The sequence below is a fragment of the Accipiter gentilis genome, chromosome 29 (genome assembly GCF_929443795.1).
Source record: "Accipiter gentilis chromosome 29, bAccGen1.1, whole genome shotgun sequence".
Taxonomy (NCBI): Eukaryota; Metazoa; Chordata; class Aves; order Accipitriformes; family Accipitridae; genus Astur; species Astur gentilis.
Window position 1 is genome coordinate 20,465,157 of NC_064908.1, and position 23,366 is coordinate 20,488,522.

At 38.5% G+C, this 23,366-nt stretch overlaps 1 protein-coding gene across 3 annotated transcripts in view; it reads left to right on the forward strand.

Moving 5' to 3' along the window:
• Positions 1-19,198, forward strand: part of GAPVD1 (GTPase activating protein and VPS9 domains 1) — a 29,670-nt gene extending 10,472 nt beyond the window's left edge. Inside the window, exons 5-27 of one of the 3 annotated variants that reach the window (XM_049831602.1) lie at positions 201-335; positions 457-646; positions 1,564-1,644; positions 2,483-2,643; positions 3,561-3,690; positions 4,604-4,729; positions 5,581-5,754; positions 6,063-6,203; positions 6,807-6,941; positions 7,524-7,643; positions 8,133-8,210; positions 8,337-8,710; positions 9,239-9,326; positions 10,437-10,517; positions 11,181-11,303; positions 11,811-11,940; positions 12,348-12,457; positions 13,116-13,275; positions 13,754-13,941; positions 15,326-15,539; positions 16,114-16,186; positions 17,060-17,257; positions 17,977-19,198. In XM_049831602.1, coding sequence (XP_049687559.1) covers positions 201-335; positions 457-646; positions 1,564-1,644; positions 2,483-2,643; positions 3,561-3,690; positions 4,604-4,729; positions 5,581-5,754; positions 6,063-6,203; positions 6,807-6,941; positions 7,524-7,643; positions 8,133-8,210; positions 8,337-8,710; positions 9,239-9,326; positions 10,437-10,517; positions 11,181-11,303; positions 11,811-11,940; positions 12,348-12,457; positions 13,116-13,275; positions 13,754-13,941; positions 15,326-15,539; positions 16,114-16,186; positions 17,060-17,257; positions 17,977-18,117 — 3,351 coding nt within the window. In that variant the 3' untranslated portion in view covers positions 18,118-19,198. The remainder of the gene's footprint in view (positions 1-200; positions 336-456; positions 647-1,563; positions 1,645-2,482; positions 2,644-3,560; positions 3,691-4,603; positions 4,730-5,580; positions 5,755-6,062; positions 6,204-6,806; positions 6,942-7,523; positions 7,644-8,132; positions 8,211-8,336; positions 8,711-9,238; positions 9,327-10,436; positions 10,518-11,180; positions 11,304-11,810; positions 11,941-12,347; positions 12,458-13,115; positions 13,276-13,753; positions 13,942-15,325; positions 15,540-16,113; positions 16,187-17,059; positions 17,258-17,976) is intronic. The other 2 variants (XM_049831604.1, XM_049831603.1) reach the window with 2 other exon arrangements.
• Positions 19,199-23,366: the final 4,168 nt, after the last annotated feature.

A 23,366-nucleotide genomic window follows, 5' to 3' on the forward strand; every position in this document is an offset into this window, starting at 1 on the left:
AAATGCTAAAACTAACTGCGTGCTTTCCTTGCTTGCTCTTCAGTGATTTTAATAATACATGGTATTTTATCCTAAGATTTTAAAAGTAGGAAGCAAAACTTACATCATTATGTAAACTACTTAACTCTTGTTTTAACTTATGTTCTTTGCAAACTGTAGTAAATGGTGTCTCATTTAAAAACTATGTCTTCTCTTTGCAGAGCTGTGTTGCTGCTTTCCTGGATGTAGTAATCGATGGGCGTGCTGTTGAAACTCCTCCAATGTCTTCTGTTAATCTTCTGGAGGGGTTGAGTAGAACAGTGGTTTACATGACATACAGCCAGCTAACTACTCTGGTAATGCCTTAAATTCTTAAAAAAGAGTAGGATAAACTTGTCCCCATATGTTTACAGATAGGATAAACAAGGCTGATAATTCATACTGCAATTCTTACCAAGACTAACTGTAAATTTTTAGGTTGGCTTTATGCGGAATGTAATGTCAAGCGATCAACTTAAGGAAGATCGGATGGCTTTGGAAAACTTGCTGGCAAACTTACCCCAGAACAAACCAGGGAAAAGCAGCAGCCTTGAAATGACTCCATATAATACCCCACAACTTTCTCCTGCAACTACTCCAGCTAACAAAAAAAATCGATTACCAATAGGTAAGGAGAGCAAGCAGACTTCTTGCATGATTTCTGATACCTTGATACATTTTCTGTGCCATTTTTTCAGTCACCTCTTGGGGCTATTCTTGGACTACACCTTCAGTTCTTATTTTTCTGTGTAGATGGTGAAGAATTTTCTTTTGCATAGAAAGCCAGGTAACTTCCTTACTTTCTGATGCAAGCATGGTGAGCTTCATCACTCTGGATTGAACTTGAGAAAAACACTGGAGTAGTTGGTAGTCACGCTAGTGCAATGATAATAAAGGGAAAGTTTGAAGATGGGAAGCAGAGATCTAGGAGAGAAGATTGCTTAGGAAAGTGGTAAGATGGAAGCAATGACATTTAATTAGTGGGATAGAATAAGTTTCAAATTTTTGTGTCTCAGAAGAGAGCAAATGTGGAGGAGGATGAAAAAGCAAGAGCAGAACTTCTAGAGTATGTGCTGAGAAGAGAAGCTTTTTCTTCCTCCATTATTTGCCCAGTCTAATTCTAAACTTTAGTATATTGTAATGCAATTTTACATTTGTTTGGGTTTTTGTCCTCTTTTTGAATAGGATTTCTGGGTCTTGAACTTTTCCATTTCAATAATATTTTCTCTTAAAATAGGAAGTGTGCTACTCTCCTTCAGTGTATATTTACATTAATATGACCACATGGGATATTTTTGTTTGTTTGAGAGATTTGTTGTTAGTGTCTAACAGGATAAAAATATGTAGAACCTGATAACTGGCAAAAAAACCCATAAAACCAACCCCAAAACAAACCTATCCCATGTTGTTTTAACTCTACTTCTGAATGGTTCTGGTCTTATGCCTATAAAGTAGTGGCTCAATAGCATTTATTTTATGGTATAAAATAGTTTTTGCTCAAAGTTTTTATTTCTTTTGTTTCATTTTAATGCTTTCGAAATCCAGGACAGCAATTGGCAGCCATTACTGCCTGGGATACTTCTGCTACCAATCTTTCAGCTCATATAACTCTAGTAACCCCTTTTGGTGGGTAATGCCCTCTTTCCATTCTTCACTGTGCAACTTTTACTTATAACACATGACTAAGCATGCCTTTAGTTTACTTTGGCAATCAGTTGCTTTTTCAGATTGACTTCATTGTTTTCTATATGAAACTCATTTCATATGTACATGTAGTTTTAAAAAAGACCTTGTGTGCCTTTGTGTGATAATCAGAATTTGGCTGTGACTTCTGCACACTTGCCTTGTTTTCCCCGAATCAGATAAAGAAATAACTGGTGTCATGCTGCCATACTTAGAAATCTTAATTCCATGTGGGTGTTTTTCCTTCCACGGTGCCAAATGTGGGAATATGAGGCTACTTGAAAAGGCTAATGAAGACTCACAAAATAATCAAAGTAAACCACCTAGTATTGAATTATGTGTCCGAGTTTGACGCACCTGTTAGAATAAGATTTCCCTGCTTTTTAGGAGAAAAAGCTTCTAAATAAATCGATTAAACAGAGTTATAAACCACAGGAACCTAGACCTTTTTTGTTGGTAACAAACTTCTTCATTTTCTCAATTAATTTATTAAGGGTCTTTCTGTGATTGGAGTAAACTGTATTTGTGTAGGCAAACAGGACATAGTATACCTTGTTTCTCTAAACTTTTATGTTGAAAGTTTGCTTTTTCACAGTTCAGTACTCAAATTTAAACACTAGTTCCATCTCTTAGTCTAATATGACTTTTCATTTTGTAAGTTTATTTAGTATGCATATTATTAATTCAAAACATTGCCGTTCTGTATTTCCATTATATTGTCTTTTTCCTCTTCAAACAAGGAAAAGCTTTCTGATGTTGATATTTCAAAATACTTTCTTAGCAACTCGTAGCAGAAGTAGATCAAATATTCTAATGGATCAGCACGGAGATCATGAAGGATCCTCCCAGGAGACTATCCCAGAAGTTCAGCCGGAAGAAGTGCTGGTGATTTCTTTGGGGACAGGTCCACAGATTACTCCAGGAATGATGTCAGAAAATGAGGTATGCAAAAACTATCATGTCTCAGATATTTTGAAATGTACAGCCTCTGTGTTCTCTAATAGCAGAACAATGAAGATGTGACACTAAGTTTGGGTAAAAAATCTAGAATGGGAATTAAAATCCTTACTTTATTTTACTGAACTTGGGGGTTGTAGCTTTCAAATTTCCCTTTGTTAGGTGTCCCCTCTGTGTGTGTCGTGTCCCATCCCTCCCCCCCCCCCCCCCTCAGTTAATATATCTGCAAGGTGTGAAAAGCAGTACATTAACACAGGAAAAGTGAATCTGGCAGATTGATGAAGAGGCTTTGTCATCTAGCATGCTTAAGAGCAAATTTGGGCTGTTGTTTCTGAGCCTAAAGAAACTGATTCAATTATCTGTCTGCATGCTCTGTCCTTTGGATCAAGTGGCACAGGTGAATGACAGAACTGGAACACTGATCCTGATGTTTTTGGCAGCTCAGACTTGAAACACACAGGCCCAGCTTCTTGTGAGGGCAGAGCTGTGGTTGTGCCGCCATGAATGCCTTCAGACTATGTTGCTTAGTATAGGGCTGGGTTTTTTTCACCAGCCGTAGCACAGCTTCTGCTTTCATCTTTGCTGCCTTGCCAGATAATCTGAACTATCTCCTTTTGCAGCCTTGTAAGGATCAGTTTCCATGTTATATTAGTCTGCCAGGGTGATGAGGGAGCTGGTGGCTCCGTTGTTATCAGGACTTGCCTTATGTTCATGTCTTGGTTACCTTGCGTTCTCCCCAGGCTCTGACTTTGGAGATAGCTGTCTTTTTTCAAACTGTATGTTAGAAATTTGATTGTGCCATTAACATCTAGGCAAAACAATGTGTGTAGTGTTTTATATACTAAATTATCTCAAAAATAGATTATTTTAAGGAAGTCTTGTTTCTTTCCCCCATTCTCCAGGTCTTAAATATGCAGCTTGCAGATGGTGGACAAGGAGATGTCCCTGTTGATGAAAACAAACTCCATGGTAAACCTGATAAAACCTTGCGCTTTTCCCTCTGCAGTGATAATCTGGAAGGAATATCTGAAGGTGAAGGGCTACTTAAGTCTTGAAGAAATTTTGTCCCCCCCCCCCTTTTTTTTTTTTAAACTATAAAAGGAACTTCTGTTAAACACAGCATGTCATCTTTGCCATTTTGAAGATGGTGGTGTTTTATTGTGAGAGCCTGTCTTTTCTCTTAGCCATTCAAAGAAAAAAGTCTGGAGCTAAATCTTGAACTTCAAAGGCATAACTGAGTCTGAGAATTAGGAAGAAAAAACTAAGTGTATTTAGAAAAAGAAAACAGAGGGATTTTAATTTTTTTTTTTTTTTTTTTTTTGAAACTTAAGTGCAATACTAATTATTAAGATAATCTAACTTGGCTCTAAACTTAGACTTCTCAGACTTATTTTTCATCATGTTTTAATAAGCTATTACATACCTCAGAATAGTTTCTGGACTCTGGACAACTCTTTTATATGAAGCTCAGACACGCAACAAAGCACAGGCTTATTTGTGGTATTGAAGAGGTTTGTACAGATTACTTGGCGTGCATTATTTTGTATAACTTCTATAGCTTAGTTTTTGTTCTCTCTTTCCTCAAAATAAGAAAACAAGTTCATGGACATGTAAATAAATTAACGGTAAAGACTTTATTGACTTTTTAGTTACAGTTAAGTATGGTAATGTTGAGATTCTAGCCATTTCTGGTAATGTATTTGTAGATTATTGTTAGCATAGTACTCTAAACCTAGGAAGTACAAATCACAGTGTGGGTTAAGTATCTAGAATAGGGATCAAGAGTAGAGCAAATGCACATTTAGTTCATCAATTCAGTATTTTATATTGGAACTGCTAGTTCATTTATTTTCATCTTTCTAGTTAATTGTGTCCTGGATTGTTAATGCTGTGTATTTAGGAACTGTTATTCAAATTAGATTTACAGTAAAATCTGTTTTTACAGGTCCTTCAAATCGCTCCAACTCTGTGTCATCTTTGGATTTAGAAGGGGAGTCTGTGTCAGAGCTTGGCGCAGGCCCCTCTGGGAGCAATGGCGTTGAAGCTCTGCAGCTGCTAGAGCATGAACAAGGCAGGTGCACATTCTCCAATACAAGAGCCTGAGGTGCTGTAGATGGTAAAGCCCGAGTTCTGTGGGAAAAGGTTGAAAAATGAACTAGTTCAGGAAAAAATAAGTAAAAGTTTTCCTTGTGCAATCTTTCTTGCGTTGTTTATGATTTTGGTTTGTGTTTTTTTTTTCTCAGGAAATACTACTTGCAGTCTGTTGTTAGGAAAAGGAAGTTGCATGGGGTTTTGAGGCTTAAGTCCTTTATAGGAAACTGCTTGTAAAGTTTTGCTTGATACTGAGTTTTTCCCCTTCAGGGAATAGGGTGATATGGATTTGAGTAGTCTTAAAGCATCTGGATAGCTTCCTGTTTAATATATATTTGTCAAACACTGGAACAGGTTGCCCAAAGAAGTTGTGGTGTCTCTAGCCTGGAGATATTCAAAACATGATTGGACATGACCGTGAGCAACCTGCTGTAATTGACCCTGTTTTGAGCACAGGGTTCGGACTTGAGTGATATCTAGAGGCCTAAGCTTTTCTGTGATAAGTTCTTACAGGCATTGTATCAGTTTCTTGATAGTGCACTAAATTTTATTAATTTTGTCTGTCAATTTAGTTGATAGGTCACCATGTGTCTTTAAGATTTTTCTCCTTATGTCTCAAATGTGCTTAAAAACTGTTTTCAGGCAGCATCTCTTGAATAGTATACTGCTTTGCAGGCCTTAATTTAAAACAGTCTTACCTGACAGAATTAGATGGTTGTTTTGTTTGTGTTTGGGGTTTTTTTCCCCCTATAATTTACTTTTACAGATTTTTCAATCAGAAGTAATTGGAGAAGCCTTTCAAAAAATTGAGAACTTTTTATTTTTACATAGCCACAACTCAGGATAATCTTGATGACAAGCTCCGTAAATTCGAAATCCGTGATATGATGGGGTTGACTGATGACAGAGATATATCAGAAACTGTGAGTGAAACGTGGAGTACAGATGTCTTGGGAAGTGACTTTGATCCAAACATCGATGAAGATCGCTTGCAAGAAATAGCAGGTAACTCAGTGGTGCATCTGGTATGTTAAAATGCTTCATGCTTGCTCTGAAATAGTGAGACTGCAGAGCCCTCCTCCTCCTCCCTTTCTACATAGGTGTGTTTCATTGATTAAACTGGAGCTTTTCTTCAAGAGGATTTTGTGTGCATGACCTGGATTGTATTTAGTTGCTCATTTCTCTCTTTTAAACATTTTCTTTCATGATTACTTTATTAAGGGCACTTAAAATGTGTTCTTACTTTTCTCTCTTATTAGAGCTGTCTTCAGGAAGCCTATATCTAGCTATACGCTTTGGCTTTACTTTTGCAGGTGCAGCTGCAGAGAACATGCTAGGCAGCTTGCTGTGTTTACCAGGCTCAGGATCAGTGTTGCTTGATCCCTGCACAGGTTCAACCATATCAGAAACCACAAGTGAGGCATGGAGTGTGGAAGTATTACCAAGTGATTCAGGTCAGAATCATGCAGTTCTTGCTATTTCTTTAGTGTGAATCAAGACCCTTCCAAAGGCATGTAATGCAAAACAACAGCCTCTTCTCTTTCTTTGAGAAATTACTGTCCTAGGGTTAAGTTAATGTATGTGAATACTTCCAGTATTAAAAGGACAAACTCTTCCTAGGCAGAGAGAAGATAGAAAGCATTGTGAGAGACTTACTGTCACTTAAGAAATTCTTAAGGGCCAAAAAGGGAGAGAAGGGATTGCAAAGCAAAATTCTGTTTGCTTTCCTTCCCTGTGATGTTAAGTAGGGCTATGTAGGATCACAGTTTATGTTGGTTAGTGAAGATTTGACTGTATACTGTTGTATCCAAGAAATACAATACTTAAAACAGTAAAAACTTCTTAGAATGCCTGTGCAGATAGAGAGCATTGCTATCTGTGCAGAGTCTTGCCTTCTGTATAGGAAGAAAACTCTTGCTGAAGTGGTTGAATTAGCTTAGAACTTAATATACTGAATCAACATGTATCCCCCTTCCTTCTGTATGTGAGTATTAAGGGAGCATGGCATTGAGTAATGATACTTTTTCTTTCTACTCTCCATTGTCTCCTTTTTGTAGAGGCCCCAGACTTAAAACAGGAGGAAAGACTACAAGAACTGGAAAGCTGTTCTGGGCTGGGTAGCACATCTGATGACACAGATGTAAGGGAGGTCAGTTCTCGACCCAGTACACCAGGCCTCAGTGTTGTATCAGGTGTGTTTAACTGTCTCTGAAAACACGCTGCTCTGTTAGAACGTGATCAGTATCTGCTTTGCTGTGCTTGCTTTAGTTATACATTATTTCACTCATAAAATAACTTTTTGCACTCATTCTGGAATTTTCAAAGCAGTAATTCTTTGTTCATCTTACAGAAGAAATAAAAAAGGCAGCAGAGCATTGAATACTCTGTGCTGCAATAGGAATGGTTAGCAGTGGGGTATTGATTTGGAAGAAACTCCTAGCTTTCTTGCATTTAGTTTTATTATCGCAACTTCTTTTATTTAAGTAAATCAGCATTTATCTACTTCAGTTCTTTGTTTTCTGCAAAATATTTAACAGTGTGAAGTGTCTTTCTAATGCCCATTTGTCAAAGTGTATTCATGCCTGTGTTAAAACAGTTGTAGAGCAGAAATAACATTTTATTTTAGGAGTATAGAAATTCATAATGTCTCTAGGTGCTACTGTGAGTTAGGACTTGGATTATTGCAGTGTTCACCAAACATTTTAACAGTTTCAGGATTTTGCTTCCTTTTTCTCTAAAAGACCATTACAGATGCTTCTTTTGTTATGTGTAAGGTATTAGTGCAACATCTGAAGATATTCCTAATAAGATTGAGGATCTCAGGTCTGAATGTAGCTCTGACTTCGGGGGAAAAGATTCCGTGACAAGTCCTGACATGGATGAAACGGCCCACGGTAAGTTAATTAACTGTAAATGAGAATTAGAATCTCTGATAACTGAAGTCTCACAAATTACATTTGTAGAATCCTTAAATTTTACAATTTCTCCCAGTTTCAAAGTTCTGGTGGTTAAGCTTAACATTTCCTTATTTGCTAGCAGTGTATTTGTTTGACAAAGAGACTCCAGTACTGTATAGTACTAGGGCTTGAGTACTAGATCCAAGATCACCTTTTCCTAAGTCAGTTTGATTACATTGACTGTCCTCTTGCATTTTGGAATTGGTCTGTTCCTCGAGACTTCCCCACTTATTGTGATGTAATTCTTTGATCATTTCAGCATACTACAGAGATCTGTCCATATAAGAATATCTTTAAGAATATTTTGCAATATAAGTTCTGTAAACTTTTGTTGCCGAGGGCTGTTTTTCCAGTGTCTCTTATGTTGTAGGTAGTTCTTGGTACAGCACTAACTTTTTTTTTTTTTTCTCCCCCCCTGTATTTCAGGAGCCAGTCAGTTGACATCTCCCCCTTCTCAGACAGATTCTTTGCTTGCATTGTTTGACCCTCTCTCATCAAATGACGGTGAGTTGTAAAGAAGAAGCTTTTTTTAAAAAATAGGCATTTTTCAATGCTTCTATGTTAGTACCAGCTAATTTGGAAGAATCTTTAAAAAAAAGTGTGTGTCATCTTTTATGCTTATGACTGCAGGTGCATCAGCTGTAGTAAGGCCTAAAGTACACTATGCAAGACCCTCTCATCCTCCACCAGATCCACCGATCTTGGAAGGAGCTATGGGAGGTAATGAGGCCCGATTACCAAACTTTGGGTTTCACACTTTAATTCCAACTGATTTAGAAGCATTCAAGCAGAGGCATTCTTATCCAGAGAGGCTAGTGCGCAGTAGGAGTTCAGATATAGTATCATCAGTTCGGAGACCTATGAGTGATCCTGGGTGGAACAGACGTCCTGGTAATGAGGAGAGGGAGCTTCCTATGCCAACCACGAATGCTGGAGCAGCTGTTCTGGTAGCTGCATCTCAGTCATCATCTTCGTCTCCCAGTAAAGACTCCTCTAGGGGAGAGGTAAGGCTTCTATTTATTGTTTTTTTTTTTTTCTAGCATGCCCACTTTAATTATGCATCTAACACCAGAAAGCTGGTGTTAAATGTGTTTAGCCAAGGAATTACAACGTGCTTTTGTTACCTTTTAAACGTTGGCCAAGGATGTTTTACAAGCTAAAGCTAATGATGTTCAGAGTGGCTTAAATGAATCTGGCTTCTCTTAAAATTCCTGGATGAGCTTTACTTGATTTGGTGGGACTTCAGAAATAGATTTGTTGTAGTGTTTAAATGTAAAATGCTGCAGCATCCCGAGAAGTAATTTTCTCTAAAAAAGAAATAAGTGAAATCTAAGTTTCCTCATGTCTTCAGTTTTGCATTTATAGGCTGCCCTCTTCAGGTGGGATATTTCTAACTTAATCTGCTATGGCTTTCTGTGCTCTGCTGTAGTTTTGTTTTTACAGTCAATGTAGCAAAACCTGATGTAAAGGAGAAATTTTGTCTTTACACTTGATATGGTAAATGCTCAAATGTAGACTCTGCCCTTCTACAGATTGAAGAACGAAAAGACAGTGATGATGAGAAGTCTGACAGAAACAAGCCCTGGTGGAGGAAACGTTTTGTGTCTGCTATGCCCAAAGGTAGGATCATGTCCATCTGGTTTTGGTACTTTATTAAGAGTGCATAGTGCCTTTATTATATCTTTAGTCACTTTTATGGGTAGTTTTTACAATTTCACTTTGAAAAGCTGACCAGATTGATGTAGATTTGTTACACAGTAATAGCTGTCCTGTTTAATTTTGAGAAATAAAGGATTCTTATTTATAAAATTGCAAGTGTTGCAGTAAAGAGAGAATTATTGAAATATAAAGTATGCAGTACCTATAAAGAGGTGTGTAAGCTGAAAGGAATTTGGTTAGGCATTGTGTTATCTTAATCATTCGATAACCTTGGAATCCTTATGTGAGGCCAGTCATTTCATAGTTGTATGATATTAACTTCAGGGCAGCTTCACTGAGAACTAGTCTTAATTCTCTATGGATGGTAGCATGCTAGTTGAAGCCAGGATATTGGTAACTTAGGGTATCTCTTGTAACACGGCATGAGTGGAAATTAGACTCTGGCTATTTACAAAGTAAAGCTTGTGCAAGAAAATATTTTGCTTTCATGCTGTGAATAGTGACAACTGGGGATGGAACAATGTGTGCAATATTAGATATTCTTGTCTTTTTTAAAACAGACTTTCAGTTAGAAAAGAACCAATGTAATCCTTGCAGTCTCTGTGTGACTCTAGATAATGTTATAGTATTTTAATACCACTTTGTTTGCTTTTCCATTTCACAATATGCTGACTTTGCATCTTCTCCCTGAACTTACTAGTGGGAACTAGTTGGCAGAAAAGATTCGTGTCATTATGACCAATATTTGAGTTAGGACTATTGGTAAACTAAAATATAAAAAAATATGTAAATAAAAATGGGAAGCTACCTGACTCCCTTGGCTAGTATTTGCCTAGAGCATACTGAACCTGGAAGGCAAAACTGTTCTGCCTGGCTCATGGTAGCATGTTTGTTAAAGGTAGAGCTTACTACTTATGATGACAGTACAGTTCTGTTCCACCCCATAGATAAGCTTATGCTTTTATTAAAGTTTATCTGATGACAAATTTATGCATTAGCCACTTTCATAAAGTTTCTTCAGTCTGGCCATTATCTCAGAATAGTCTTTGATAAGGTACCTTGCATTTTCAGCTCCTATTCCATTTAGAAAGAAAGAAAAACAAGAAAAAGACAAAGATGACATGGTGCCTGACAGATATTCAACGCTTCAAGGTATGTGAATAATATCATCATAGTAATTTTCTCTCATAACATGCCCTCTAGAGTTCCAGAGTGCCCACCAGGTATCTGTTTACAGAAAGGTATATGCTATTGTAATTAATGTTCACAACTGGCTTTCTGAATAAGAAAGTGGATAAAGACTTCTTGACTTGAAGACTGTTTTTAAATTGCCATGCTCCTATTAGTATGTATAGTACTGGATTCTCAACTCAAGCTGTCTTTTTTTTTTTTTTTTTTTTTTCTTCATCATTATAAAGCTCCTATCCTTATCATAGCTGAGCTGTAAGGATAGTTGCAGACACATTCCTGTAATAATTTTTCAGTGCTAAATTAAACATGATTTGAACCTGGGTGTTTAGTTTTCTGTTTGCCTAATCATTTCTAGAAGTCTTCAAATATACAAGAACTGCTTGCGTAAACAGTATAAATATGCTAAGGATCTGGCTTTATTTGTTCACTTCCATTGTACTTTTTTTTTTTTCTGCTTTTGCTTCAGACTTTGTAAATATATTTGAATTGTGGTTACAAGGAACACAAGCAGCTATTTGGTGTGGCTAAAAACAAGAGTCCAAACGTGTAGGTCTAGATTTTTGTATTTGCTTTCAGTTGGCACAATACAAGGTTAACTCCTGTTGTTTTTAATGGTCTTTTCAGATGATCCCAGCCCAAGGCTCAGTGCACAGGCGCAAGCTGCAGAGGACATTCTGGACAAATACAGGAATGCAATTAAGCGAACCAGTCCTAGTGAAGGAGCCATAGTGAACTATGACGGTGCAGGTGAGAACCTGGCTTTTATAATCATCACCAACATAGTTTCTCCTCCTTAAAGATAAAAACACTTCAGTATTCTAGACCAATGTTAGTACTAACAGCTGAACAATGTGAGCTCTAAACCAGGAACATTTTGTCAAATAATCTGTGGGACAGTCCCTCAGTGACTGGGAATTAAATCAATATTCCCAAGGACAGCTCATTCTTATTGCCATTGAGGTGGTGGTTTGTTAATAGCACATATCTTACCTGTTTGTTTGTTTGTTTGTTTGTTTGTTTTAATGGATACTGAAGTATATTGCCTTCCAAAACAGATGCAGTTTCTTCTTAGTGACTTGTAGATTATATATTTTTAATATACTTTTTTCACTTATTCAGAACAAGTTGTTTTATTTGCTGTCTCTGTTCCCCCCATGACCTTAGAAGAAAAAGAAGGAAATAAAGAATATTAGTCTAGTTTCTTCTTCTGACTCCTCTCTTCAAGTGTAATGTTGGGTTTTTTCATTTCCGTAGAGGCTATTGGGGATGGTGAGAGTATGCATGACTCTCCACGTGATGAGACTTTGCAAAACATGTCTGCAGATGATCTCCCAGACTCTGCAAGTCAAGTAGCACAGCCACAAAGTTCTGCTTTCTCCTATAGGTAAATACATTTGCAGGTTTAATCTTACCCACAAAGTAGAATTAAAAGCTGAAGCCATGTGACTGTTCCCATAAAAATCTTAATATGGATTAATTGTAAACTTTTACATGCTTTTAGTTTTAGGCCATACTTCCTCAAACTGCCGTATTTCCACTGATGAAGGGGGGATATTGTAACGTGAGAGGACAGAGCAGTGCAGTGTTTAGGAAAATTCTTTTGAAACTAGTCTAGTTGCTGTATCAAAAGAACTGATATTCTGAAGTCTTGACAACATTGATACATTAAAATTAATGTTAAATAACTTTTAGGCAGTACTTAAAAAAACAGAAAAACAAAAAGTTAAGATTGCTTATTGAAGAAGCAGACCTTGCAGCAACTTTGTTAAGAAAATATTTTTCTTCTTTAAGGGATGCAAAGAAGAAATTGAGATTGGCTCTTTGTTCAGCAGATTCTGTTGCCTTTCCAATGTTGACACATTCAACAAGGAATGGTCTGCCAGACCACACAGACCCTGAAGGTAAACGTTCTTTATACATATGGATATTTTGTATTGTATATGTCTCTTCTTTCTCCCATCTAATGGCACTTACACTGCACCATTTATGGTAACTTCTGTTTGGCATAGATACCAAAGGCGTAGGCCACCTTTTGCCCACCAAAATGTTTTCTTTCTTACTCTACAAACAAACCTGCCAACTAAATCTGGTCTAATTTCTTTTGTAATGAAGTATGTCAGATATACTACAAAGTAGAACCTGAAGATGTAGAATAGACTCCCAAAATACAGGTGCTGTTAGGAATTGTGCTACTGTACTACTAGGGTAACTTGTATCATTTACTGACTCTTTACGTTGACTTAATGTATGTGTCTTGTGTTTGCATCCTTCCATTCATTCTAGGTTTATTTGCACACAGGTGAATTTGTCACCTTATCTGGTCCTCTTCATGTTTCAGTATGGTTCTAAATACTAAATAAGATAGTGATATAAAAACATATCCCTTGATATCTGCAAAATTCAAAAAGACTTATTAAAATGTTCTTAAAATAACACTTACTGCCTAATGTACAGAAGTTATGTTTTAAACTGTTATGTGTTTCTCGTATTCAAAACCAGTTTTGTTTTCATGATGCCTACATTTCTTTTCCTTAATAGTTTTCCTTTGTTCTTTATTAGATAATGAAATTGTGTGCTTCTTGAAAGTTCAGCTAGCTGAAGCTATTAACCTCCAAGACAAGAACTTGATGGCCCAGCTACAAGAGACAATGCGATGTGTAAGCCGCTTTGATAACCGGACCTGTCGAAAGCTGCTGGCATCTATTGCAGAGGACTATAGGTAGTTTGTTCACTATCTTATTATTAATGGGTTTCCAAATGCATGTATTTATTCACTAGCAGATTGGGAAGATCCCTTTTGGTTTAAATTGTTCTTCGCCAAATCATGTTATTACATCTCTGCTTCCCCACAAAATGATGAAATTCTCACCTATCTGGGAAAGGCTTAAAAAAGCTTGGACCTTAAGTTAGTCCAGATAGTAATAAACTCAGGTTTAAATCAATTTGTGGCTAATGTTCAGCTCTAACATGCAAGAGATGCTGTTTGGAGTTTGCTTTAATCTAGCATTCTGGAGTGCTGCAAGGGCAGTGATTTCAGTCAGAGAAATCTGCATAAAATAGAACTTCTGAATTCAGGTGTTATCTTTGTTTTAAAAACAACAGGTTGAAGATTCCTCTTGCGCTACAACTTAACAGTTTATAAAGCTATTAACCTCTATCTTTGTTATGAATCTAATGCAGAGCACTCCTTGTTTTAGGAAAAGAGCTCCATATATCGCTTATTTAACTCGGTGTCGCCAAGGCCTGCAAACGACACAAGCGCACTTGGAAAGGCTGTTGCAAAGAGTTCTGCGAGATAAAGAAGTGGCCAACAGATACTTCACTACAGTATGTGTGAGGTTACTGCTAGAGAGCAAAGAAAAGAAAATAAGGGAGTTTATTCAAGGTAAGATTAATGCAGACTGTGGAATATTTATATTCCTTTACTCCATATTTAGATGCTGGCTCAGGTTAATGTTTCAAAGCGCAACTTCTGATCTGAGGAGCAGATTCCTAAAATTATTTTCATTTCAGCTGGCCAATTAATGGCTCAAATAGACAGATTACTGTGACTTAACAGTATGTTGTGCAGCTAAGCCATGGTAACTGTCTGCATTTTTTATGGGCTAAGAGAATGGAGGTAATTTGACCTCACTTGGCCTAAAAAGTTATGCTAAATCATATTATCTAGCATCTGCCCTGTGGAAGAAGCATGAATGCTATTAATTATTTTAGATCTACTAATAAATGATAAATTAAGTTGCAGCATTTGGTCCTCAGTACAGAACCTGTGGTTGCCCCTTAGAAGACATGGGGAAATAGTAATAGTATGAATGAAACTAATCAAAGATTCAAAAATACCATGGCATAAGGGATAGCTGCACCAGGAAGACAACTCTCTCAAAACAAAGTCACTTAAAACAAACTATTTCTATGTTGTCTATGCACATACCTGGCCTAATGAAGTACGTAAGAAATTTAGAGTCAGTTCTTGCTCCTGGAGCATATAGTGCTGCATATTAAATGTGCCTGAATAGGCTAGAATTAATATGAGAACTTATATAGACTGGGATTAAATTTCTGGTAATAAGATTCAGTGACCCAGGAAGGAGTTAAAGCTCTTTTATTGGACAGAAAGGAGACAGCTATTTCTGGATGATCTAAAACAGAAATTGGCAACTGTGGCATTTAGGCTGCTGGCAGATGTGAGTGGCAGTTGTCTTCTGGTGGAGAGTGCTATAAATATGAAGCCGATGAATGGCCAGTGATTTGGTCATGCTGCATTAACTTGGCTGCATCACTCATTCTGTATTTTGTAGATAAATATGAATGTTGCAACTATGCATACTTAATAAAGGTAGGGGTAGCAAATAGTCCACATGGGTTTTCTTGATACCTTCCCTGCCCCCACCTCCTTTCAGCATCTGACAACTTTGCACACACTGGTTCCTACCAGCAACTGTTCTAGTGATTGTTCTGGGCGTTATCTCTGTGGGTGGCTGGAAAGAAGGCATAAGAACTGGTACTGCAGAGGAAGTGATTAACACAGTATCAAGTAGAGTATTTTGACCATATGCTTCACTAAATGTGTTCTATGTGCTTTTCCTTTAATTCCTCCATTTATTTCAAGTGTTCCTGCTTGTATTTCCCTTACTGGGGCGTGGGCAAAACAGAACCTCAGTGCTGCCTGGCAAGAAGTCTGAAGTAGGTTTTTCTGGAAAGAAGAGCCCAGAATCTATCAGAAATAATGTTTTTTACTGAATGTTCTCTCTCTTTTTACTTTTTATCAGATTTCCAGAAACTCACAGCAGCAGATGATAAAACAGCCCAAGTGGAGGATTTTCTTCAGTTCTTATATGGAGCAATGGCTCAGGATGCCATATGGCAGAATGCCAGTGAAGAACAGCTTCAGGATGCACAATTAGCTATAGAACGCAGTGTGATGAATCGTATTTTCAAACTTGCGTTCTACCCTAATCAGGATGGAGATATTTTGCGTGATCAGTAAGTTAATGTAATTTGGAGTACCTGGTTTTTCTTTTGCAGTTGGTGCAGATGGAAGCTGTGCAGTCTTCATGTGACAGACTTGACTAAGTTAGCCACGCCATACAAACTCATGTTTTCTTTTAAAACATTTTGTAAAAGAACGTGGAAGTGCTTTAGCATCATGTGCAAAAGTTTTTGTGTTTGCAACAAACTGCTAGTACAGAATAAAATTGTGAATTTAATGACTTGGGATACAGACTTTCAGATCTGCAAGTGTGTGTGCTGAGAGAATGATCAAAATCTGCTTCAGGACTCCTTCCATTTTCATTTTGGTACAGTATTTTCCCTGCATTTGGGTTTTTGGCTTTTGTGTTTCTGAATGCTCTACTGGCTGTGTGGTTGTACTTGATTGTATAGCAAAATCCTCTGCACCTCTTATTGACCTTGTGTCCATTAGCTGTAGGACCATCATGATTATATGCATTCCTGAAGATCTCTCTCATGGTATCAAACTTAAAACTAGTGGGAAACTCCAGGGGACTGCTGGCTGCTGCTTATTTTTCACTCTTTTTTTTTTTGTGTTTGTTTTCAGGGTCCTTCATGAGCACATACAGAGGTTATCTAAAGTAGTGACTGCAAACCACAAAGCACTTCAGATACCTGAGGTAAAAACTTCTCCTTTCCTTGACTTCTGTGTTGGGGTGCTTGGTTTTGATTGTGTTTTGGATGGGGAGAGGGTTATTTCGTTTTACAGTTAGAAGCATTGCTTTTCTATCTGTGACAGCTGAAATATCCTGCAGGAAAAACATGCTGTACCCATGCTTTAGTATCATCCACTAACTGATCCTTCCAAATTCATTTTTTTCTGATTTTACTACCTCTGTCCTGATAGTAAGATTTAAGAACTAATACTACACTGCATTAAGATGCAGTAACTTTCTGATAATTTGCTTCAAAAGACAAGATTTGAATCCTTTATGCTTCTAACGTGATTCATATGCCATAGCTGTCGTTTACAGCTGTCAAGTTCTTTCTGAACTAGCCAGAATTAATGGCACCTTGCAGATCTGTAAATTTGCCCAGTGCTTTCACTTTTCTCATGGTAAATAGGATAACTAAAAGTAGGTTGGTAGGCTTAAGAAGTCTGTCAGAGGCTGGATGTTTGCAGCCTTACTAGCTCTCAGTTCAGCACTTGAACTGTGTGACTCAAAACAGTGAGTGTTCATAAAGCTGCTGATACGGAAGACTGAGATGTACAGCTCTACCTTCATTTGAAACAATGTGCTGGAGAAGTCAGGAAGAAGCACAGGCTAATTATGTTAGTTGCATACAGAGTGTTGGCTCCTTGTAGTTTTTTATTATAACACAGTAGGAAGCCACCTTAGTTGTGAGTGTAATGTAACCATCTTGACTTAAAGCTTCCCATTTCTCTGGAGCCTTGCTCCTGCCTGCAAGTCTCTGGTACTTCAGATCCTCTGTGGTGCACAGTAGTAGTTTGGACAAACAAGAACTGGCAGCATGTTGGGGTTTTTTCCTAGGTGTATCTCCGGGAGGCACCATGGCCATCTGCACAGTCTGAAATCCGCACAATAAGCGCTTATAAAACCCCCCGAGACAAAGTACAGTGTATCCTGCGAATGTGTTCAACCATCATGAACCTGCTTAGTCTGGCAAATGAAGACTCAGTACCTGGGGCAGATGATTTTGTTCCTGTTCTAGTCTTTGTCCTCATAAAGGTGAGTTCTTTTGCAAAGATCAGAAACCCCAGCTAATTCTTGTAATAAACAAGCAAATTTTAGGAAGAAAGATAATGCATTTGGGTAACTGGGAGCATGCTAGACTCAAAACAGGATCTAATTCAGCAGGTTTAAATAGAAACATCAGAAATGTGGTCACAGTTACGGTTTTTTAATCCAAGCAAGCTTTGCATTTGGAATGAAGGAAATTGGGGTGCAGACATTGTGTGTGAAGTGGGGGGTTTTTGAGGTATGTCCACCAGCATCTGTCATCTGTGCCTGCTTAGTGCTGTCCTCTTTCCAGACCAAGATCCACACTAGGACTGGCTTGCGTTGTGTTGCTGACCTTTTTTGACATATGAGTGTTTGGAGAATGGTCTGTCATATGTAAGATGCTAAAACAATAGGCTTTTCCATGTGTTGAAATCCTTGATGACTTTTATAGATTCTGCCAGTGTTACCTGTCTTCTTGGCCTGCTAGTCATTTTTCCTTGTTGGAAAAATGCTTCTTTCATCAAGTCTAATGCCTTCTGAGTGTGTGAAATGGGGAAGGTCTGGATAAATAGTCACCACCTTACAGATATGTTACATAATCATGTATTATGAATGTGTGAGGATCGCTGCACAAACAGAATTATATTTCGATGCTGTATCTTATAATGTTTTATGTTTAGCTTTGCAAACAAACTGTGAGTATCTCTTTCTTCTTTAACCCTCAGGCAAATCCACCTTGCTTGCTGTCCACTGTTCAGTACATTAGTAGTTTCTATGCCAACTGTTTATCTGGAGAAGAATCATACTGGTGGATGCAGTTCACAGCAGCAGTTGAATTCATTAAAACTATTGATGATCGCAAGTAACTCAAACAGCACATGTATGGGCAGACTGTTAGCAGAAGAAGAGTATATAAGAATGTACAACAGCTGCAAAAGCTGAAGAAGAGACTTTCCTTGTATAATATTGTACAGAATTGAGGCATTTTAAAACACACCTTTACTAATCAAATTAATTTAACAGATTTTCCTCTTCTCTTTTGGTTGCGTTTTTCTCCCCTGTAGATACTGGCACTGTAAAAGGGACCACAGTTTTCAGGTATTTTGGAATCTCAAAACATGCAGAAAATTCTTCATGCTTTTTTCACCACCCCTCTTCCTGAATTCTTACTCACGTGAATAATTCACTTAATTTAATTTCTAATAGAAAACCGAAACAAGAATCAGGGCAACCACTTAGTATACTTTCTAGCTTAATACACCTTTTATTAATAAAGCACCAGCCACACTGAAAGTTTGTAGTAGCTGACATTAATTGTCAATTATATTTCACCTAAATTTAAAATCTGAGAGGACAGTGTAAATATTATATAACTATATTTAATGCATTGCAATTATCTTTGGACTCATTATCCTTTGAATAAACAAGCAAAAGCCTCTCTGACCTCTAACAGGTTGTGACATACTGTGTTTTGGTAATGAAATGACTTCCTCAAAAGGCTAAGATTAAAAAAGGGCAAACAGAACTATTTATTAAAATGTAATTAAGATTACTGAAATTTCTAAAACTGGAATTTATAATAGGGCTTGTTAGATAGCTAAACATTTTTTTGGCTAGGGCATTAGGGTGTTATAAAGGTTTGGATATATCAAGGAGAGGGACTGTAAGTTACAATAGATAAGTCTAATATAAAAAAGGAGAAATAAAATACCTTACTGTAATATTTTTTCTGAGATATTGTGTATACTGTACAAACCCCAAACAGAGATCCTTAACAGAACCTTGGACTGTAATATATATTTTGATTAGTGACATTAAATACATATGCCAGGGGTTTCAGTGAATGTTTTTACTAAATGTTCTTCGTGTTGTCTGCTATGCAGCAGTGCAAGTTTTACTGTTCATATAAAATATTTTAAAATATAACACTGTTCTTTATGAAACATATCATGACATCAGTTCAGGGTGTTTTATAGATTTCTCACCCCACCTTTCCCTTAAACTGACAATTATCAATTTAAAGAAGTTTTTATGCACAACACCACATGGATTTTTCATGAGTGAAATGGTCTGAGTGACAGCCAGTGGTTGTTATCTGTATATAAGTACTTGCTGTTCTTTTTTAGCTAGAATTACAGTGAAAAAGGACAGCGAGCATTTAACTTTTTCATGTCAGTATTATTTCTTGCTCTTCCCAGAGTGTTCATTGCACTTCTGACAGAGGGATATGTTAAGACTTGGTGTCTGTGAGTGGTAAAGAAAGCAAAATCTTTCTCGCATTCTTTTCAAAATATGATCTTTTTTTTTGGGGGGGGGGGGGGAAGAATGGAGGCATGTGTGTGCATTTTGATGATTAAAACCCATAAGCAACTAGTACTTGGGAAAATCACTTGGTTAATTGAAATTAGAGCAATTTATGTAAAGTATCAAGTGCTTGATTTGGCTGTGCTACTTGTCAAGGCATAATTAAAGAAACTTCCTTTCTAGGACTCTAATATGTAATTCAGTATAGCATTTTTGCCAAACTAATCACAGGTGAGAGGGTGGGGTGGCAACTTTTTTCTTTTATTTATAGTCTTTCTCCTCTATTAAAGACTTGATTGTGTGGAGGAGCAATACTCGGTAGAAACAAAATTCTTCTGATCTGCCTTACTGTGGTAACTCTGTCTCTGTAGCATTGCAATATTCTAGTTATTTAGCCTTGATGCGTTTTTGGTGCTGAACATGTAACTTAATATTGCAAGCACAGCCCTGACCAATAACACTCAATAGCGAAGCACAAATATGCCCTTGAAGATATGGCCAGATCATATCTAAAAGCAATATAAATTTATTTATATTGAAGTGTCCTGTAATATTTAATTATTACTTGAATATCTGAGATGTTAAGACCGATGTATGAAAGTTCTTTTAGTCCTACAGTTTGGGTTTTAGTCGAGGAGAGTATTTATACAATCTTAAAGAAGGCACAAAGACACTTAAGTTGGTGATTACCCTGTGTGTTGCTTCTGTTTGCAAACTTGGCAAGCAGGATTTATCAACACCATCAGGTCTTTCAGGTTTGCTCTCCTTTATGGAAGGGGCAAGAAGCATTTCCTTCACAGTTTTTATCACTTTGTTTTTCTGCGTAGAAAAATACTTCAAAGAACTGGAGTCTTTTATTATTATTTAGTTATTTAAAACCCGTAAGTGTTTCAGTGAGCCCCAGATGAGCTGAGAGTCTTCATAGCAAGATGGTCCTTTGCTTCTTTTTTTCAACCTACTCTGAAAGTCCTTTATGTAGTCTTGGTAGGCGTAGTTAGAGAATTAGGCTTTCCAAAGAATTAAAAACCTTCCTGTAATGTTCTCTTACTATTTTCCTCTGGTGTCCCGTAATGTTTTGTTTTAAAATGATAAATTACATGTATAGGAAGTGATGTTGTTAGGTTTTGGTGTGCAATAGTAAAGGTGAAAAGACAGTGCGTAAAGGACCAAAAGTAACAGAACTGCTGCCAAAAGGTGCCAGCCAACCATGTACCTGTTGCTGTAAACTTGGTGCTTTCTGTTAATTAAATTACTTCAGCCACTGAAGGATGAATGGAACATTTTGGGGAAAGGGGAGGGGGGAGAGGTCATTAGTAGCAGATTGCAGTCATGGACTTAGGGCTTGGTCATTGACTTCAGCGCTGGTTGTCGGCATGTCTGGAGGAAATGCCAAATTAAATGATGGCATGGCTCTGCCTATTAGTATTACAGAGGTGGTGTTTTCCTTTTTAGGGTAGAGGAGTGAAAGGAAAGGGCTGGGTTTTTTCATCCCTAGGAGATTCCTTTTTGCTCCTAACCTTAAGTGAGATTTCTCTTTAAAGCTTTTTTAAATCCTCTTGAAGGAGAATTGGAATGTGTATGGCCTATTAAGTATTTGAGTTTAAAAGTTTTTGTTTTGAAGACCTTACACTACCAAATGCTGAATGTAACTGCCATAAATTTCAGGAAAAAAAGCCACGAATGTGATCCTGTTTCCTGTAGGTGAGTTTCTGGTGAGCATAGTGTTGGTTCGTATCACTTGAAAACGTTAATGTTCTGTTAAGCCAAATTCTCGCAGAAGTTTGAGAACTCACTGCCATGTTAATGCAGAGTAGTACGTGGGGGAAGGGGGTTCGAACAGGAGCAGCAGGAGGAGGCAGGCCCGTTCAGCAGCAAAGCTTCAGGCAAGTGAAGTGTGTGTGTTTGGCAGGAGTGTAACTTGCGTGGCCGTGCTGCGGTACAGACTGTGCAGCCTTCGGCTGGCAGCGTGACAGGAGAGCTGGAGCAGCAGGAAAGCAGTGGACAAGGAGGGGGAAGAATACTCTTATTTGGGTAACAGCTGGTGACTGGGTTGAGCCTGTACTACTTGAGAATTAATCTCTGCTGAGTTAGTAGTGTGTGTTCTGTACCTTTTAATTGTGCTTTACCTCTATTTAAAAGCTTTGTACTGCCTCTCCTCTTTGAAACTGGTAAAGCCTTTATAAAATTTAAATTAATGAGCTTGCACAATCTTGTATACAGGAACCCCATCTTGTCTCTAACGTGATTATTAATGTATTATTCTGTAAAAACTGATTAAAAGGAGAGCAGTTTAACCGCCTGGATTTCATGTTTCTGCCTTGTTCCAATGCGATCAGCAGTTGTGCTGGAGATGGCATTGCAAGTGTGAACAACTTACCGCTAACTTTGCATGGTTTCCAGGTTCGCATCGCTGCTGTGTTCAACCCTCAGACCTTCTTTCATGCGTGCACCGACAGCTTGTGGGGAGCGCACAGTGGCAAAAAAGAAACAAGATCCAGTTAGTGGGAGAGGATGCACTGCTGCCTTGGCTGCTTAATACAGAGCTTTTCAGTTTGGGGTTGGTTGTTTTTTGGTTTTTTTTTTAATCATGCAGCTTGGCTGTCCTGGTTGCTTGAGGGGAGAAAATAGCTACTGGCTGTCATGGCACTGTGAGGTGGCTCATGTGGGGACAGGCACCAAGACCATGTCCGTTCCTCCGCTGTGCGCCGTTTAATGCCTTCATGGGAGTGGTCAAGTGCAAAACTACTATGTTTCAGTCATGTTGTTTCTTAAGAAATGTTCACATCACCTACGAGACAGTAGGATCTTGGTGGCCACCGTGCATCCGCCCTGGTCCCGCCGCTTCGCCCACCAGCCCCATTCGGGTGGGCGAGGCGGCAGGACCGGGGCGGATGCATGGTGGCGGTGCGGTGCTGCCATGAGCTCGGTCCCTGCAGTGTTATTGACCTTGATTCTCTCTCATTTGCATCCAGCATTTTTCATCCTCTGGAATATGGTGTTTGGGGACCTTTCCATCATTAAGTGGATTTACAGCAATTTCCTTATGTGTTTTCTCCAAGGGATTCTGTTATGAGAGGCACATTAAATCTCCATTAATACCTCATTATCCGACTGATAAGATTACCATGATAATGAGGCAGAAATTCTAATTGTTTCACTTCTTATTGTGCCTTTCATTAAATCATATACCTGGAAGTTGCTGTCGGAGAGGGGAGCTTGAGCCTGCAGACCTCAGGAGGTGAACCCGTCCCTGTGCACCCTGGTCCTATCCCTCGGCGCTTGAGGGATGCTGGGGCATGCCAGCCTTTCCTCCTGGACTCCTGTGCCTCCTGCCCCGGCCTTTCCTCCACGGCCATGCTACCACGAGGGCTTACAGGGGCCCCAGGGCCTTTGGTAACTTGTCCTGGGGAGCATGTTTTTGGAGAGAGCGTGTTTTGCACAGCCCCGTGTGGTGGCTTTGCACAGCCGCTTGCTCCTGAAGGCGTTTAAGCTCAGGGGTGTGCAGCCTCCTTCGGCGCTGTTACAGCCCATCAGGTCAATGATCCATGAACTAAAAAGTCTCTAAGCAGGAGCAATTATTGTCTATCATGTGTCAAAGGCACCCGTATTGACCCCGATAGATGGAGCCATTATGGCCTGTTGAGTCAACGATCCATGAACGGGGAGTCCCTGGGAGCAGAGGTCTCGACATGCCACGCCAGCACAGTCACGTCCGTCCTGTCCGTCACTGTAGGGCTGAGGGATGCGCCGGGTGCCGGGGCAGGGATGGATTTGGGGAGTGGGGCCACCGGGGATGCTGTGGAGAACCACT